Below are 16,952 nucleotides of genomic sequence, written 5' to 3'. Positions count from 1 at the left end.
TACAAACTCTACAATCCTGATTCAAGGAAAACAATCATCAGTCGGAATGTAGTGTTTGATGAAGAAGGAGAATGGGATTGGTCGGCAAATTGTGAGGATCATACCTTCTTCCCGTGCGTTGAAGAAGATGATGTGGAACAACAACAACAACCGCAAGGGACACCTACTACTCCACCCACTTCACCAAATACAACCCTTCAAGATTATGAAAGCTCAAGTAAAAGAATGCCACGTTTTCGAATTCTCCAAGAAATATATGAGGCAACCAAAAATCTAGACAATGTTACCTTATTCTGTCTATTTGCAGACTGTGAGCCCATGAACTTCCAAGAAGCAATTGGAAAGAAGAGTTGGAGAAATGCAATGGATGAAGAGATCGAGGCAATAAAGAAGAATGATACTTGGGAGCTAGTCTCGCTTCCAAAAGAACACACAGCAATTGGTGTCAAGTGGGTCTACAAAGCAAAGAGGGACTCCAAAGGAGAAATTCATAGATACAAAGCAAGATTGGTAGCAAAGGGATATAGTCAAAGGGCTGGCATCGACTATGACGAGGTATTTGCTCCTATTGCTCGACTAGAAACTGTTAGACTTATTATATCATTAGCAGCTCAGAATAATTGGAAGATACATCAAATGGATGTCAAATCTGCCTTCTTAAATGGAGTTCTTGAAGAAGAAGTCTACATTGAGCAACCACAAGGATATGAAGTTAAAGGAGAAGAAGATAAAGTCTTGAGATTAAAGAAGGCTCTTTATGGATTGAAACAAGCTTCGAGAGCTTGGAATGTTCGGATTGACAAGTACTTCAAAGAAGCGAATTTCATCAAGTGTCCATATGAGCATGCACTCTATATCAAAGCTCAAGGTAAAGATATTTTGATTGTATGCTTGTATGTCGATGACGATCTTTGTAGGGAACAATCCAAGCATGTTTGAGGAATTCAAGAAGGATATGACCAAGGAGTTTGAAATGACCGACATGGGGCTTATGACATATTATCTCGGAATTGAAGTAAAGCAAGGAAACGAAGGAATTTTTATTACTCAAGAAAGCTATGCTAAAGACCTCCTCAAGAAATTCAAATTGGATGATGCTAATCCAGTTGGCACTCCTATGGAATGCGGCATCAAGTTGAGTAAGGATGAAGAGGGAGAAAAGGTGGATCCAACCCTCTATAAAAGTCTTGTTGGAAGTTTGCGCTATTTAACTTGTACAAGACCAGACATTCTCTATGCCGTTGGAGTCGTGAGTCGGTATATGGAAGCTCCAACAACTACTCACCTCAAGACTACGAAGAGGATTCTTCGATATATCAATGGTACGACAAGCTTTGGCCTATACTACTCAAATTCTAACGATTATAAGCTTGTTGGATATAGTAATAGCGATTGGAGTGGAGATATGGATGACTGAAAGAGCACAAGTGGATTTGTGTTCTACATGGGAGACACAACCTTAACTTGGATGTCCAAGAAGCAGCCTATTGTCACTTTGTCTACATGTGAAGCAGAGTATGTAGCTGCAACTTCATGCGTTTGCCATGCTATTTGGCTACGCAACCTATTGAAGGAGTTAAGCTTGCCACAAGTGGAGCCAACAAAGATTTATGTAGACAACAAGTCGGCAATAGCATTAGCAAAAAACCCAGTCTTCCATGATCGAAGTAAGCACATCCACACCCGTTACCATTACATTAGAGAATGTATCAGCAACAAGGATGTGCAAATAGAATATGTGAAGACGCATGATCAGGTAGCAGATATCTTCACCAAATCGCTGAAGAAAGAAGTCTTTATGAAGTTGAGAAGTTTGCTTGGAGTACAAAATCAAGTTTAAGAGGGGATGTTGGAATATAAATTGATTTTGTATGTTAGGCTTAAAAGATAAAAGCCCAATATTAGCAAAGGTCCAAATAGAATTCTAGAAAATCCTATCTAAAAGATTCTAGAATGATGTACAAAATATCTATAGATGTTTATCCATAAGATGTTTCTAGATAAGTTTAGAAAAGTTTAGAATTGTAGGAATGTTTTAGAAAGTTCTAGAGAATGAATTATAACCCTTAGATGAATGTTGTGGTGGCAAGATCCTAACCATTGGTTAAGGAGGTGCCACTAGTATAAATAGGGGATGGTTGTATCATTTGCATGTAAGCCAAAAAGTTTAGAAGCATTCAATACAACAAGTCTTTCTTTCTCTCAAAATCTTCCAACCTCTCACAATCTTAAACACTTCCTTCTAGCCTTTTAAAGTTTCTTCCCAACAAAGTGGTATCAGAGCCATAGGATCTTCAAAGAAATGGCAAATACTGGAGTTCCTTTTCAAGTCTCGATGCTCACCAAGAACAACTATGACAATTGGAGCTTAAGGATGGTAGCTCTCCTTGGTGCACATGATGTTTGGGAGGTGGTCGAGAAGGGCCACACCGAACCAGAGAATGTAGAGAGTCTTTCTCAAGCTCAAAAGGATAGTTTGAGAGACTCAAGGAAGAGAGATAAGAAAGATCTCTATCTAATCTATCAAGGATTAGATGAAGATACTTTTGGCAGATTTTGGTTTAGTTCTCCCACTTTGTACTTTTCTCTTTTCTTTAATTTTAACCTTTCTTAATGTGAATACATAATTGATGCATTGTAGGATGCTAATTAGAACCCTCTTCGTATAATAATGCTATAGCACATCTATTTTAAAAAAAGAATGTACAAAATTAATAATTTAAAAACATCATATAACTTTAAGAGAAAAAGCACAGAAAAGAAAAAGGAAAACGTCAAGGAAACTTTACTACAACAGAATACAGATTCTGGTGATGCTACTTCCTGTCCACATGACACGTACATACACGTGGATCTATGTCCCTTTATTTTTGTTTCGGATGCATGATTCAGGACCACAATTAAAATAAACTAAGACAAGGAAACAGTAAAATAAACAAATAAACTTCTTCGAACCCACCACTATAAAACGACCCCACCACACTTACCATGAGTCTCACCCTCACCACCACCACCAGATAGATTCTGGATTTTCTTTCACTACCCAACAAAAGCGATCCAAGAAGGAAACTAGATCACTGTCTCACTCGAGAAACCCGTTGTGTTGTGTTGTGTGGCATACCAAACCTCACCACTGTTGGTGATGATGGAAGCTCTCACAAGCTCTAAGGCTATGGCATTTGCCAGAGTTGCTATTCGTGCTTCTGGTAGACCCGAATTCTGCTTCTTCTCCCTAAACCACAGAAAAAGATGCAATGTTTTGCTCATGAAACTGGTCAAGAACAAGGGTGTTTACTTGCTGCATGCAGTGCCACCAAAAGACCGGGTATATTTTCTTCTTTGCTTATTTTCCCATTTTGTTTTCCTTTGTCATGTTCTTCTTGGGGGTGTTTGTGTGTTTGGAACATGATTGCTTGCAACTGGGGTAGATTCCTATTGGGTTCCCAAAATATTCTTTTTTCTTTTCTAGCATCTTTTCCTTTTCTTTTTCCTGAAATTTCGTGTACTGGAGTCTAAAGACTCAAAAGATTGAGTTTGTCTGGTTTTCTCTGACCTTTTGGTTTAATTTTGTACTCTAAATGTTCTCCCTTTTCTATGAGATGCGAAGATCGAAAACAGAAAACTTGCTGCTGACCATTTTGTTTTACTTTTACACTGCTTGGTTTTGATTCGTTTTCACTTTTTTTGTTTCCCTTTATTGGGAGTGGTTGTTTCTTCAAATGTTTGACAACTTCAACTATTTTTTTTTTTTCTTTACCACCTTAATAACCTTTTTCTTTTCTTTTCTTTAGTTTCTTTTTTATAATTTTATTTCACGGTGTCTATAGCTAGGCATGATTCCTTCCAGCATACTTGTGGATCCACTTCACTGTCTTGAGAATTTTATTTCTATGTGTGTAATTCATGAAGATATGAGCTAAACTACAAAAAATTAGATACGGTTTCGTGGGTAATATCAGTGATGTTATCAATCGGTGTTGTAATTTCTCTTCAACACTAAAAGTACTTTTAAAGAACTGCATCTAAGTTTTGCTCCCAAACTAATCGGTTTTTCTGCTATGTGGGGAAATTTGTTTAGAAATGGCTATCTGCTTGTTGTATGTATATTGAATAAATTGAGAGCATATAAGATTTTGGCACATTTCATGAGAGACTGTCTTGGTATGAATAAATGTTGCAGGTGGACTTGGAGTCAGAAACCACAGAGCCTCAAGCTCTAGAATATGAACGAACAAGTGGGTTCCAATGGCCTTCTATAAATTTTCTACTATATCCTGTAGAACTAAAAATCCAAGCATTGTAATTGTTGTGCAGATGAATCGAAGTTTGTTCGTGTAGCATTCCAGTTGCAAAAGAATTGTAACTTTAGTGAGCAGTTTCTTATAGTTGGAGATGATACCATGCTTGGTTCATGGGACCCTTTAGATGCATTACCAATGACATGGTCTGAAGGGCATGTATGGACTGCTGAGCTGGTGAGTGTAATCTGTTCACAATTTGAAAATGTTTTGTCCGATGGAGAATTTCTATAAATGTTGTTTATGCTTTCCTATGTGTAATCAGGATGTGCCTGCTGAAAAATCCAGTTCAAGTTCATATTGAAAGAAAAAGATGGTAACATTGTTTGGCAGCCAGAATTATTCGCCCGTGGGAAACTATGAGTAGAATAACTGTTTGTGAAGATTGGGAGGATGCAGAACTTCAGAAAATAGTAGAGGAAGACCAACTTGCTCAAGAAAATGAGCAACACAGGGTTGAGTCAGAAGTTTCAAGTTTTGCTGAAATTTTGGATAACCCTGAAGAGCAAGTGGAATCCAATGCATCAAGAATATCGACCATTGCAGATACCCAAATTCATGAAGAGGGAAACCACTTGCTGAACCAGTTATGCAACAAATCACTGGTAATGGTTTTTCTTCCTCAATGGAGAAGCCAAGGGCTATTGTTGCAGAAAATATAAGTTCTTCTGAGGACCTCATCAAGAGTACAATCCTTAAAAAGAAGAAAAAGAATGTGCTTCAACCGAGTGAAGAATCTGCAAACAGTCCGGGAAATGATGATATAGTACATGATGTTGGACACAGTGGAAGTACTAAATCACGGGAGAATCAGGAAGGGACAACTGTGCAAAGCAGCTTATTTGATTACGAAGGAGTTCCCGTTCTTGTACCTGGCTTAATACTACCACCAACTGAGGCGACTGATGAAGCAGGCCAAGTTCAAGAAATGACTACCATGGACACTTCAGATGGAGCTTTTGAAACTCAGGATCAGAGTATACCAGAGGTAAATGCATGATGAGTGTGACCTTCCCTTTCTCCTCTCCTTCTAAGATTTCCCTACTTTTCTTGTCCACAACTACCTTTGGCAGAGAATTTCTTCATTTTGTTTCTTTTGAAGAACATGTTCGGAGCTTAGGGTTTGAAATCCTGTGTGAGGACGTGATTGAATAATAAGCAGAAGTATCCTGTTCTGTTTGTATTATAATCTATGTTTATCAATGAAGGGAATTCTGTTGCATCTCCATGGTGCATCAGCTTGTTCCTCAGATACATAATGAATGCATCTAATGGCCAAAAAGGGGAGAAAGAAAAGAATGTTTCCAATCTATTTATCATTCGTTAAACGAATCTTAATTCTTAACCATTGATGGATTTCTCTTACAAATTATACGGTAAAATTGAAGAGCCAAGCAATTCTCTTGAAAGATTTTTCCATTAGATTTTGGTTGTTTGAATAACAAAAACCATAATAACTCAAAAGTTAGTCAGAGACAGGAACCGGTTAGAAAGACTAATCAAGCATTCCATGTAGCATTGCTATAAGATTATATTCGCATCTTATAATCCAAGCTTCCCCGTTATATAAATACAATAACTCCTTACGCGTGAGTACAAGCATCTGACACATGTTTTGCAATAAATTGCTGATATTTTCCCGATTATAAACAGATGAACTCCTTACCCATGACTAAGCATCTGAGACACGTTTTGCAATAAATCTGTGATAAATGTAGAGAGCTTCACAGGGATGGGAAGTTTTGCCCATTCTGTAAGGCAATCTATAGAAACTTGCCTTAGGTGAAAAATACTAGCAACTTGCCATGGGTAGATTTAGCATGTGTGGAGAAGACATATAGACCAAATCGCTAGAGGTTGAGAGAAACCAAGAAATATTATGGGCAAAATCATTATAAAGGCTCTAGAAATCAATAGTTTATTATAGACATTATTTATAGTAGAATATTATGAGTCTATTTGGATAAATTTACATGTTATGTTAGAAGTGTTTTTAAGAATTTCTTTTCCAAAAATAAAAGTTATTTTTATAGAGAAACTCTTAAGAATACTTCTAAATTTGTATCTCTACACTTGTATCCAAACAGTTCTATGACATCATTTGATTCACCGGTGAATTTCATATAGTGTGAGAAGGGTTGGTGGTTATTGTTTTATAAGGAAATTGGTAATTTTGCATTTTTAAACTCATGCAGTTACTAAATAGTTGATGCTAGTGTTGATATCTCTTCATGTGCTTTTAAACTTAAAATGTACAGTTCAATGAGGAGCAAGAAACTGATAATGCCACACCCCAAGAGATAAATGCAACCATCAATAATGAGCCAGAGGTGCTTGACAATGAAAATGAAGATCAGTCTCATTTATCCCCCGAAATGGAAGACAGGCTAAACAACCAGCCAGTTGATGGTAATCCCTTGCAAAATGACATCAAATGGGGCCAAGAAACGGTAAAGAAATTTCTAACTAAACTTGGATTCATTTGATGTCAAACTTTACAGAACCACTTGAAGAAACTTAGCGGAAACTGATCAGGAGTTCTGTGATCATTCTGATCCATTTGCCTAAATTCTTATTGTCCTGGGAAATATGGACAAATAGCTCAAGAATCATGATGTTATGAGATGCTGGCTGTTGAGTGTATCATTCTTTCAGTTTTGGCCATTTCTGTTGCTGTAATATGTATAATATGTCATCTTATACTTAGATTGTATCATTCTTTCAGTTTTGGCCAATTCTGAAATCTGTATAGTACTGTGTTTCGTGGGCCATAGAGAGCGATTTGGTTGTGTAAAATAGTGATTTGTAACATTAACCATGCATCTGTTGTAATAAGTTCGAAGTTCTATGAAATGCTTTTATCTCTTTCCTATTTGGTTCTTATATGCTTTAAAATGGATCAGTTTATAAAACAGATTGGATTAATTGGTTCATGTAAATTCTATGAAATACTTTTATCCCTTTCCTATTTTTTATTTTTTTTAAAAAAAAAAACAGTTTGGTTCATTGAACGGAATTTTATAAAATGAATTGATTCACTTCTTCTAAAACAGATTGGATTTTTTTAAAAAAATATAATCGGTTCTGTTATTTATTTAATATTTATTTGAAAAAAAGAGGCATTTCAAATTTTTCTATTTAAAAATAAAAACCAAAATAATGAATGGTTATTTAAAAGACAAATTTAAAAACTGAAAAAATAGAAAAGAAAAAGAAGAGAATAATAAATAAATAAATAAAAGATAATGAAAGAGAATATGATTTAGAAGTAGTCGTAGAGATAAATTAGTCCAAGATTTGTATAATATTTTCTTTATTAACAGTGTAGAAGTATGATTCAGTTTTTTTTTCATAAAATTAAATTGATTTGTTTTATAAAAAAAATGGTTAGGTTAAATGAACAATTTTTAAAGAGTAAATCGATTCAAAATGGATCAATTTTTATTATCCGGATCAGTTTGATTTTAAATCGGTTGGGTTCGAATTTTTTTGCGAAAATCTGATGCAGATTTCTCAATTATTAACTGCATATTGCCAACCACATTTGACTCTATGTTAACTTTTATATGTTTGATTTATAAAAAAAAAAAAAAAATGGGTTGGGTGTAGATAATTATTATAGGAAGATGTAATTTATGCTTGCAAGATGGGCTGTGTGTAGATAACTATTAACTCATCTTGAAAGCATACATGCCATCTTTGTAGTAACTGTACTAAACTACCAAAGCAAATGGGTTGTGTGCAGATAATTATTGTAGGTAAATGATACCCACAGAGAAGTTCTAGGTAACATGCTGCCTCAATGGTGGAAGTAAAAGAAAAGATTAATGTTACTTGTACTCACTACTACTATATGTAACCATTAATGCAGCAAGTTACAACTGAACAGATTTTATTTAAAACACTTTCTCAATCTATATTATAAAAATTATTATTATTATTATTTTAATATATTTTTAATGTAATTTTTGATAATTTTTTTTATAACACTAGTAAGTATAGTGTTAAAAACCAGACCGGTCATTAAACCGGTTAGGGTACTAGGTCAATGAGTCAAAGGTTGAACCAGTGGTTACTAATTAAATTGCATGACTCGGTTTTTGTTAATTTTATTTTAAAAATATATTCATGTTAAATATATTTTATACTTATAAATTTCAATAAATTCATATCCTATTTTAAATTTTAATTTTTATCTTATTTAAAATTATCTTTATTTTTATTTAGTATAAAGAAATACATAAAAAATTACATGTTAAACTATATATTAATACAAATTAAAAATATAAATAATATACACATATATAATATGCTTGCAATTGATATCACAAAATAATATATGTAATATTTACATAGATATTATATTATTAAATACATAATTTAAAATTAATAATATATTATAAAAGTTGTTCTTACTAGAAATTTGTCGTAGGGATGATCCTCCAAGTAAGATTGGTGAGCCTCCTTCACTGGTACGCTGGTGCTCCAAGATGGGAGTGGTAGCTGCATAAGAGACTCCGATGCTAAAGTTAGGGTTTGTATGAGTATATGTCTCGTATAAGTAATGCACGTACCTTAGTGTGAATTAGGGTTGCGTTGGGCCTTGGTCCTGGGATCAGTTATGATCTAATTAGATAGCGGATCTCGTCTGGACCGAGATCTCCTGAGATCAGTCATGATCTGGTTGGATTGCAGATCTCGTCTAGACTGAGATCTCCAAATGCGTGTTTCGAAGTCATTCCACGCTGTGATGTCGAGCTCGAGCTCTGGATGGCGGTACTGATAGTACACTAGCCCCCCGAGCTCCGAAGACTGTGGGTCGAGGAGTTAAGATCGAGCTCATCAAGTGGCTATGACCCTTCGCGTACGCTTGCTTGTCGAGATGCCATGTGTCACAACTGGTCATTTCCTGAAAACGTGCAAGTGGCGCGTTAATGGGAGTGACGGTTATGTAATGATGGTTTGCATTCATCATAATGGTTCACAATTAATGTGTCGTCAGATGTGCTCCTTGACTGACACGTGCCATGACCGTTTTGAATTTGGGAAAAACCCTTTTCTCTCACTCGCGCCTCTTCCCTTTTCACTTGACTCATTTTTCGTTCTTTCAACTTCTTGCGCACGCTGCTTCTCTCGCTTCTTTTTGTCTCTCGCCTTTGTCTTCTCTGTTTCCGTAGCCATTCCCGGCAACTGGGTTCTGCTCCTTCCTTATTGCTCTTTCTTTTGTCAAAGGGGTACCAGGTAATTCTATTTCTCTGTTCTCTCTTCCTTCTCTAATCTTCTCCTTCTTCGAGTCTTTTTGTTTTCTTGATGGTTGGAGAGAGTGGTGCTAGATCTTTCGCGCCTGCCAAAGGCAAGGGTAAGGCGCGGGGCAAAGCGGTGGCTACCGGAACGTCCGCCTCCGAGAAGAAGAAGGTGGTGAACCCGCCTAAGGACCTCGTTTCAAGCATTCCTGGCTACGATTGGGTTCGGCGCGAGATGGGGGAAACCCAAAGTGTGTTTCGATCTTTCCTTGAGGTCAATGCGGTTTGGAAATCGCATAGAATTTGTGACCCTTCCATCTCCCGAATGATCTGGCTTGAACCTTGTCGGGCCGGAGAAGGCGTGTACATGGGGAAGTCTACTGACCCTCCCCATTTCTATGTCTACCAATTTTTCTTTAGGGATTTAGGTGTCTGCCTTCCTTTCACTCAATTCGAGTGTAATTTTTTGAATTTTATCAACTCGGCTCCTTGCCAGTTGCACCCAAATAGTTGGGGTTTTTTGAGGTCTTTTCAAGTCTTGTGTTCAGCTCTAGGAATAGAGGTGTCTCTTCCCGACTTTCTTCATTTTTACCAGCTAAAGATAGGTGTTCCGCCTTATGGCATACTGTCTCTAAGTGGGAGTAGGGATGGAGGTTTATTCACTTTTTACTCCCAATCATACAAAAATTTTAAACAAGAGTTTTTCCTGGTTGCCCTTGTGGATGTCGACCCGTTGGAGGATGGGGCGTTCTACTTCGGCGGGTTACCGAAGTTCCCTTTCTATTGGTGCCCCAAACTTTCTAGGTTTCACGGGGTGGGCCAATTAAAATTGACGGCTTCGGAGGCGGTCGCCTTTGAGAACCTTGCAACGCTTCCTCATCCGCTGGATTGCAAGCTCGTCTTGTCGCTTGCGAACTCAGCATACAAGGAGAGGGGCTTAGAGAGTGAGTACTCCGTTTTCCTTAGGTTGCTAGGGTTTGAGAAACCTTCTTTTGTTGATGTGCTTTGTTTTCTATTTTTACAGGCATAATGGGCAAAAACAAGTGGCATGAGCTGAAGCACCGCTACAATGTTACCGAGATCGAGGTCCCCGAGCCTCGGGAGGAGGAGGTCGCCCCTCAAAAAACAAACCGGAAAAGAAACAGGGCCGAGAAGGAGGTCGGGGGGACCTCTGCCCCTCCAGATGCTTAGGAGGTGACCTCCAAGGCTGCTGATGTTGAGGCAGTGGACCTCACCGGGAGTTCGCCGCCTGAAGGGGCTCCCCAAATGGTCGCCGCGCAGACTGTTGAGCAAGTTGCTCCCTCTACCGTGGTAAGTGTCTTGTTTTCTTTAACTTTTTGTCTATGTTGGTTTTTCTTGGTTTGTTGAGGTGCTATCGCTCTTTCAGGCAGGGAACACTGCCGAGGTGGGGACCCAGGTTGCTAAGCAAGTCGCCCAGGCCGCTATGGTGAGTACTTTGCCTTTCTTTTTTCTTCTATCTTCTATGTTGTTCTTTTGTCCTCTGATACGACCATTTTTTGTAGGCGGGGGACGCTGTTGAGACCCCGGTGGCTCTGACCTCGGTAGTGCCCGAGGTAGGTGCTCCTGTTGCTGAGACCAAGTATAAGAAATTTGTGGAACTTGCTACAGTGAACAGAGACGTTTTCAAACTTCTGCTATTACTCAAGTCAAGGTGGATTGCATTGAGGCTGATTTGAAGATTCTAAAATTACATGTAGATTTAAGTTTTTTTATTTCTTTATTTATTTTTAAATCAATTCACAATTTGAAGATGGAGTTGATATTTGAAAATCTTCTTTTTATAAATTTTGTTTTTAGATGTAATTGAATTTGATGGACTCTCTTGGCTTGAAAAGCATTATCTATGGTTGCTCTTGGCTTGAAAAACATTAGCTAAGGTTGGAACAACTTATTTTACTTGTAGCAAGATTAGTGGTTTTCTCCCTGACTCTACTATGTTGGCGGTGCTTAAACTTAGAGACACGGGTATTGGAAGCATGAATAAAACATATCTTTTATCATTATGATATATTCTAGCATGCTTAGGCCAGCTAATCCTTTTGCCAACGCAAAAGTTAGCAAAATCATTGCTCAAAGGGATTGGAAAGATTTTGAAACTTGGCCTATCATATTGTAGTCTAACATCTAACTATGTTTTAAACACTAGTGTCAACTTTTTTGTTCCATTCAATAGCTGAATCTGGAAGGAAATTTTATAATGATTGAACTTTTTTACTATAACTTGATTTCTATTTCTAATATTATTGCTATGCATATTTCCTTGGTTTTATTTGCAAGTTATTATTTATCTCAGTAACATATAACAGAACTTGGATTCTCATACCATTTTTTATATTGGTCATTATCTGAAGTAGGCATTTCTAGCTTTAAAGCTAGATTGGAATTGGCTTATCTATTTTTGGATTAGCTTTTAACCTCAGGGCCTATTTTTTTCAAAAAAAAATTCCAAGGTAAGAATGCTAAGTTTAGTCTATCTGTACTTAGGGAGAATTATAGGACAAGATAGTTCTTTTTTAAAAATATAAAATTTGATAAATAACATTGATTTTAAGATAGATTTGTTACCAATTTCTTTGATTCTTTTTCTTTCTTTTAATATATAAGTACTTGTTTAAGTTTATTAAAAATAGTTATTATTCTTTATTTTTTTGAAGAAAAGAACATAGATCACTATTACAGTTACAATGTCCTCTATTTTGGATCTCAATTTTGTAACTTTATTTTTGTCCCATGCAGATTTTTCATATTTGACAACATAAAAGATGGAAGGTTGAAAGAAAATTTAAACGGTGAATTTAGAAATATAAAAAAGAAAGTTTAAACGGTGAATTTAGAACACTGACTTGCATGGCCATTTGATTCCAGCCATGATTCCTGGTGTTGATCCTAGCACTCAAGTTGATTTTGATCTAGGAGAGGCTACTGATCCTGGTGCTACAATAGTCATTGATAAACCTGAATCTTGAAATCAATTTTGTTATTAAAGAATTAAAAAAATGAGTGGTGTTTAAATCTTGTTACTATATTCATAGGTTTCGAGTAGTCAATTAGATTGTTTTTATTCTTTTTCTAATTTTGTAATCAATTGACGCTTGATGTTGAGAATTTATATTAATTAAGATTGTATTGTGTGAGGAATGTTATTGTGTTGTGCATCAGGCGAGTAAAATACAAATAAGTATGATTAACAAGTCTGTATAGATAAACTTCTTTATTATTAGATTTTTTAAAAACATATTTTTAATTCATGCATAAGCTAATTTTAGCTTATGAAAAGGTTCATTTATTTGTTTTTTTCCTTAGAAGTGCTGAAGAAGTTTATCTAAACAAATCTATAGTTAATCAAAGTTGAAAGTGTTGATGTACACATTCAAGTATATCATTTTTAATTCCAAGAGCCTATCATTGTTTGTAGCCTCGCCAGTTTTAGCTATTTTGCTGACTCGTTATTATAATGTTACCGACGATCTACCAAGATTGACTGTCACATGTACAAATTCACCCTTTGATTGATGCAAGTTGATGAAAGAAAGAGTATGTTGCTATTTGGACATATTCTCAGATTTTCAGCTGTACTACTAATAGCATCTTGTATTGTAGTTCTGTGGAACTATTTACCACTGCTTCTATTTTTATCTTTTTTCTTAGAGCTGGAATGTTTATTTTCCTCTTCCGTTTTTATTCATGTATTTTAGGTGTTGATCAAGCTCCACTATATATGACTGTCACTGAAACCACATTTTCGAAAATGTAAAGCAACAACTTAATTTGGATTTATGACAGCTATTTTTGGCAAGCTGGGAGAAGTACTTCTCCTCCCAAGGTTGCGCATGTGGCAACTCCTGAGGCTGTATCTGCATGTAAAAATCCAGTGTCAAATATGGAAATCCAGGGTCAAATATGTAGTGTAGTTCTGTCTAGCAGTACTTAATGTAGAAATTATTTGTATTGGTTTTGGTTGCGTAGTATATTGGTATAGTCACTTCCTTGGAACTTAATTTTGGGTTGCCATGGCCTGTTTGTGATCTATCTATATTACCACTGCAGTAAATATGTATTAATATGCACCGCAATTGCCTTGAATTTGGCAATCTTTTAATATATAGTGATAATTGAGACAATTTTTTTCCACTCTAAAATCAAAATTGCAGGAATATCTCCAAAATTTCAAGTCAATTGAAATAAATTTGAGTATACTTCAAATGAAGGATGATACCTTCTATGATAATGCATTAATTGATGGTCGAGAAGCGAACATTTTTTCAAGTAAGTGCATTAGAAATTTGATCGCAAAATTTCAAGTCAGCCGTACTAAATCCACTTTTACAAGCCCCACTAGCTTCTTTGTAATTTAAAACAGAAGTTAATATATAAAGACTTAAAAAGCATCCAAAATCTAACTCAACATTCATGAACAAACATTAAAATGTTACTCTCAAATACACAAACAATCATGAACAATTACACTGCAAGAAGTGATTCGTAGAAACCATTCAAGATTGTGCTTCTTCACTTAGTTGGCATTTGTGAAATCAACCCAAACAAGACTATTTTTATTTCTTATGGCTGTGTGCTGCATAATATGTCTGCGCCACTTTGAGACCTAGCAGCACGGTAGCTGCCAACACTCCTATGAGTTTCCAAACCGTAGGGATATGTTCCTTTATCAAAATGCTGTGATGCCAAATTACAATAGGCCAGTTTTTCAACATAGTTAATAGACTCGTTGTTGTGTATTTGTTCAACTTGGCACAATCTTCGCTATAACTCGAATCCATGTGTTCAACTCCCTCACAGATCGTATGAAACAGCTTCAGCAAATCTTCATTACTTTTCTCGGATTCATTGACTAAAACCCCGACATGCTCAAGCAGTTCAATGTCATGGGGACAACAAATCATACCTTGGAAGAACAATGCATACGAAGTCAATTTGCATCTGTTCCCAATCCTGCTTTGCTCCCAGGCGATCAAGTTCCTCCATTTGACTTCCGTTGACTTCTTAATATGCAGCTGAGGAATCTCCAACACCCCATTGTCGTTGTTGAATTTTATCTCAAAGTCAAAGCTATTACCAAACTCAAACTTGCTCAAATGATCAGCATAATCAACATTGCTTCTTTCTGCGGGTTTTATTTTTATTCCACTAGCTCGAAGCCTCGTAGCACAACGCTTCAACTCTCGCCGCGCATGCCTCGTTTCGTGTCTCTCCTCTTGGTTTGTTATGGACAAATGAACAAGGTGAAGGAGGTGAGCCACGCCAAATGTAGGAGTAATCAAAGGGTAGCCAAGAGCTCCCCATGCAAGTTCAGCAACACGATGATCTTCCTCACTGGGAACATCACAGGGGAAGAGTCTCCTATACAACTTCTTGAGAACAATGAAGGGTATTTGATTCTCAAGCAACAACATGTCACTCAAAACAGACAATAGTTTCTCCTGACTCTCGAATATGGGGTCATCATGGTAATGACTACGGACAACATAATTGTTGTCGCTCAAGGCATCCATGTACTTGCTAAGCCTGATTAGAAATTCCAACAAGAAAAGACCATCCAGTCGCATTATTTTAGCCAGCTCGTGTGGTTCGGTTTGGATGTTCCCTTCGTAGCTGGCACGAACTATGTTGTCTAAATCCAGAATGGTTTTGCTGCAAATTTTCAGCATATTTGGTCCCTGTTGACTTTCCTCGGCTTTTTCGTTTTCTTGTGCTGGTACCTGTTGACTTTCCTCGGCGTTTTCGTTTTCTTGTTCTGGTCCCTGTTGACTTTCCTCGGCGTTTCCATTTTCTTGATGTTGGGATCGTCCAAGAAGATGCCGCATGTAACTCCACTTAGGTTGTTCCATCAACATGAGATCGTTTTCGCCTTCGGATTCCCTGTGGTAGGGTCCGATGGAGACAACCTTTGGCTCGTATGCCCCATTGTTTGGCTTGCGAATTTTGTGTGGAACCTTCGAGATGCTGCATGACTGAACTTCTTTGCGAACTACACTACGCAACATCATTTCAATTGGAATCATCCAACTGGTGTCGTCAACATTGATATGATTTTGAGAATCCATTTTGCAGAGAAAATAAGATAGACAAATAATACTAATATTGTGTGAAGCAACTCATTTTGGTTTTTATTGAATAAGAAATGACTTTTAAATATTCGTTATATAACGTACCGAATTAATAAGATGATAACAAAATATCTTATCAAAACAGATCTTATCAAAAACTATCTTATATAAAATGAAACAAATCAAAAGAGATAACAGACAAACTAACTTAGATATCCCTAAAATTTAAGATTATCTAACACATTTCTCAAAGATTACGAGTACATACAAATAGCATATTAGAGGTGCTTTATATTATGCAGCCTAAGCCTGAGATATTTGCCACAACAAAAACATAATAAATAATAAATAAAATCTAAAATCTGTATCAATTTCTTAGATACAAATATTTAATATCAGAATATTTATTATAATTTTAATTATGATTTTTATAATCTTTTGATATAATACTGAATTTCTTTTGATTATAATATTTTAATGTATTTTATTTGAAATATTAGTTAAAATATTTTATTATCTTTTCATTGTAATTTATTATAAAATAATTAGAATATTTAATTTAGCATCATAAAAAAATAACTATTATAAGATTTAATTTATTTAATTTCATTATTTATTATAATATTTTTAGTCACTGTATTGATAAAAAAATATCTTTAATTAAAATATATTTTAAAATTTTAGTTAATTCATTATCATTCACTTACTTTATTAAAAAGTGATAAAATATAATTTATTTTCAATTAATTTAATAAAATAAAAACTTTAAAAGAAATATTTAAAATCTGTAACAATTTCTTAAATACAAATATTTAATTAATTTTAATATATATTAAATTTAATATTAGAAAATTTATTATGATTTTAGTTATAATTTTTATATCTTTTAATTTAACATTGGATTTTTTTATATTATAAAACATAGTAAATAAAATCTAAAATCTGTATCAATATCTTTGATAAAAATATTTAATTAATTTTAATATATAATAAATTTAATATCAAAATATTTATCTGGATTTGAATTATAATTTTTATAATCTTTTGATTTAATATTAGATATCTTTTGATTATAAAACATAATAAATAAAATCTAAAATCTTTAGCAATTTCTTTGATACAAATATTTAATATTATAATATTTATTATAATTTTAGTTATAATTTTTATAATCTTTTGATTTAATACTAGATTTCTTTTGATTATAATATTTTAATGTATTTTATTTGAAATATCAGTTAAAATATTTAATTATCTTTTCATTTTAATTTATTATAAAATAATTAGAATATTTAATTTAGTATCATTAAAAAAATAACTATTTT

At 35.0% G+C, this 16,952-nt stretch overlaps 1 protein-coding gene and 1 pseudogene across 2 annotated transcripts; one reads left to right on the top strand and one right to left on the bottom strand.

The window, feature by feature from the left end:
* Nucleotides 1-2,302: 2,302 nt before the first annotated feature.
* Nucleotides 2,303-7,168, top strand: LOC145956195 (uncharacterized; annotated as a pseudogene). Its single transcript, XR_014432716.1, has 6 exons — nt 2,303-2,577; nt 3,187-3,325; nt 4,181-4,235; nt 4,315-4,475; nt 4,587-5,286; nt 6,557-7,168. The product of XR_014432716.1 is annotated as an uncharacterized LOC145956195 (transcript).
* A 6,778-nt stretch (nt 7,169-13,946) lies between these two features.
* LOC145955708 (UPF0481 protein At3g47200-like) lies at nt 13,947-15,767 on the bottom strand. Its single transcript, XM_083070760.1, has one exon. The coding sequence runs from the start codon at nt 15,622-15,624 to the stop codon at nt 14,116-14,118; it is 1,509 nt and encodes a 502-aa protein (XP_082926886.1). The 5' UTR covers nt 15,625-15,767; the 3' UTR covers nt 13,947-14,115.
* Between the last annotated feature and the right edge of the window lie 1,185 nt (nt 15,768-16,952).

The sequence above is a fragment of the Cajanus cajan genome, chromosome 3, assembly GCF_000230855.2.
Source record: "Cajanus cajan strain Asha chromosome 3, NIPB_CcT2T_4, whole genome shotgun sequence".
Lineage (NCBI taxonomy): Eukaryota > Viridiplantae > Streptophyta > Magnoliopsida > Fabales > Fabaceae > Cajanus > Cajanus cajan.
The sequence above is the reverse complement of the archived record's forward strand: the minus strand, read 5'-3'. Positions and strand labels throughout refer to the sequence as shown.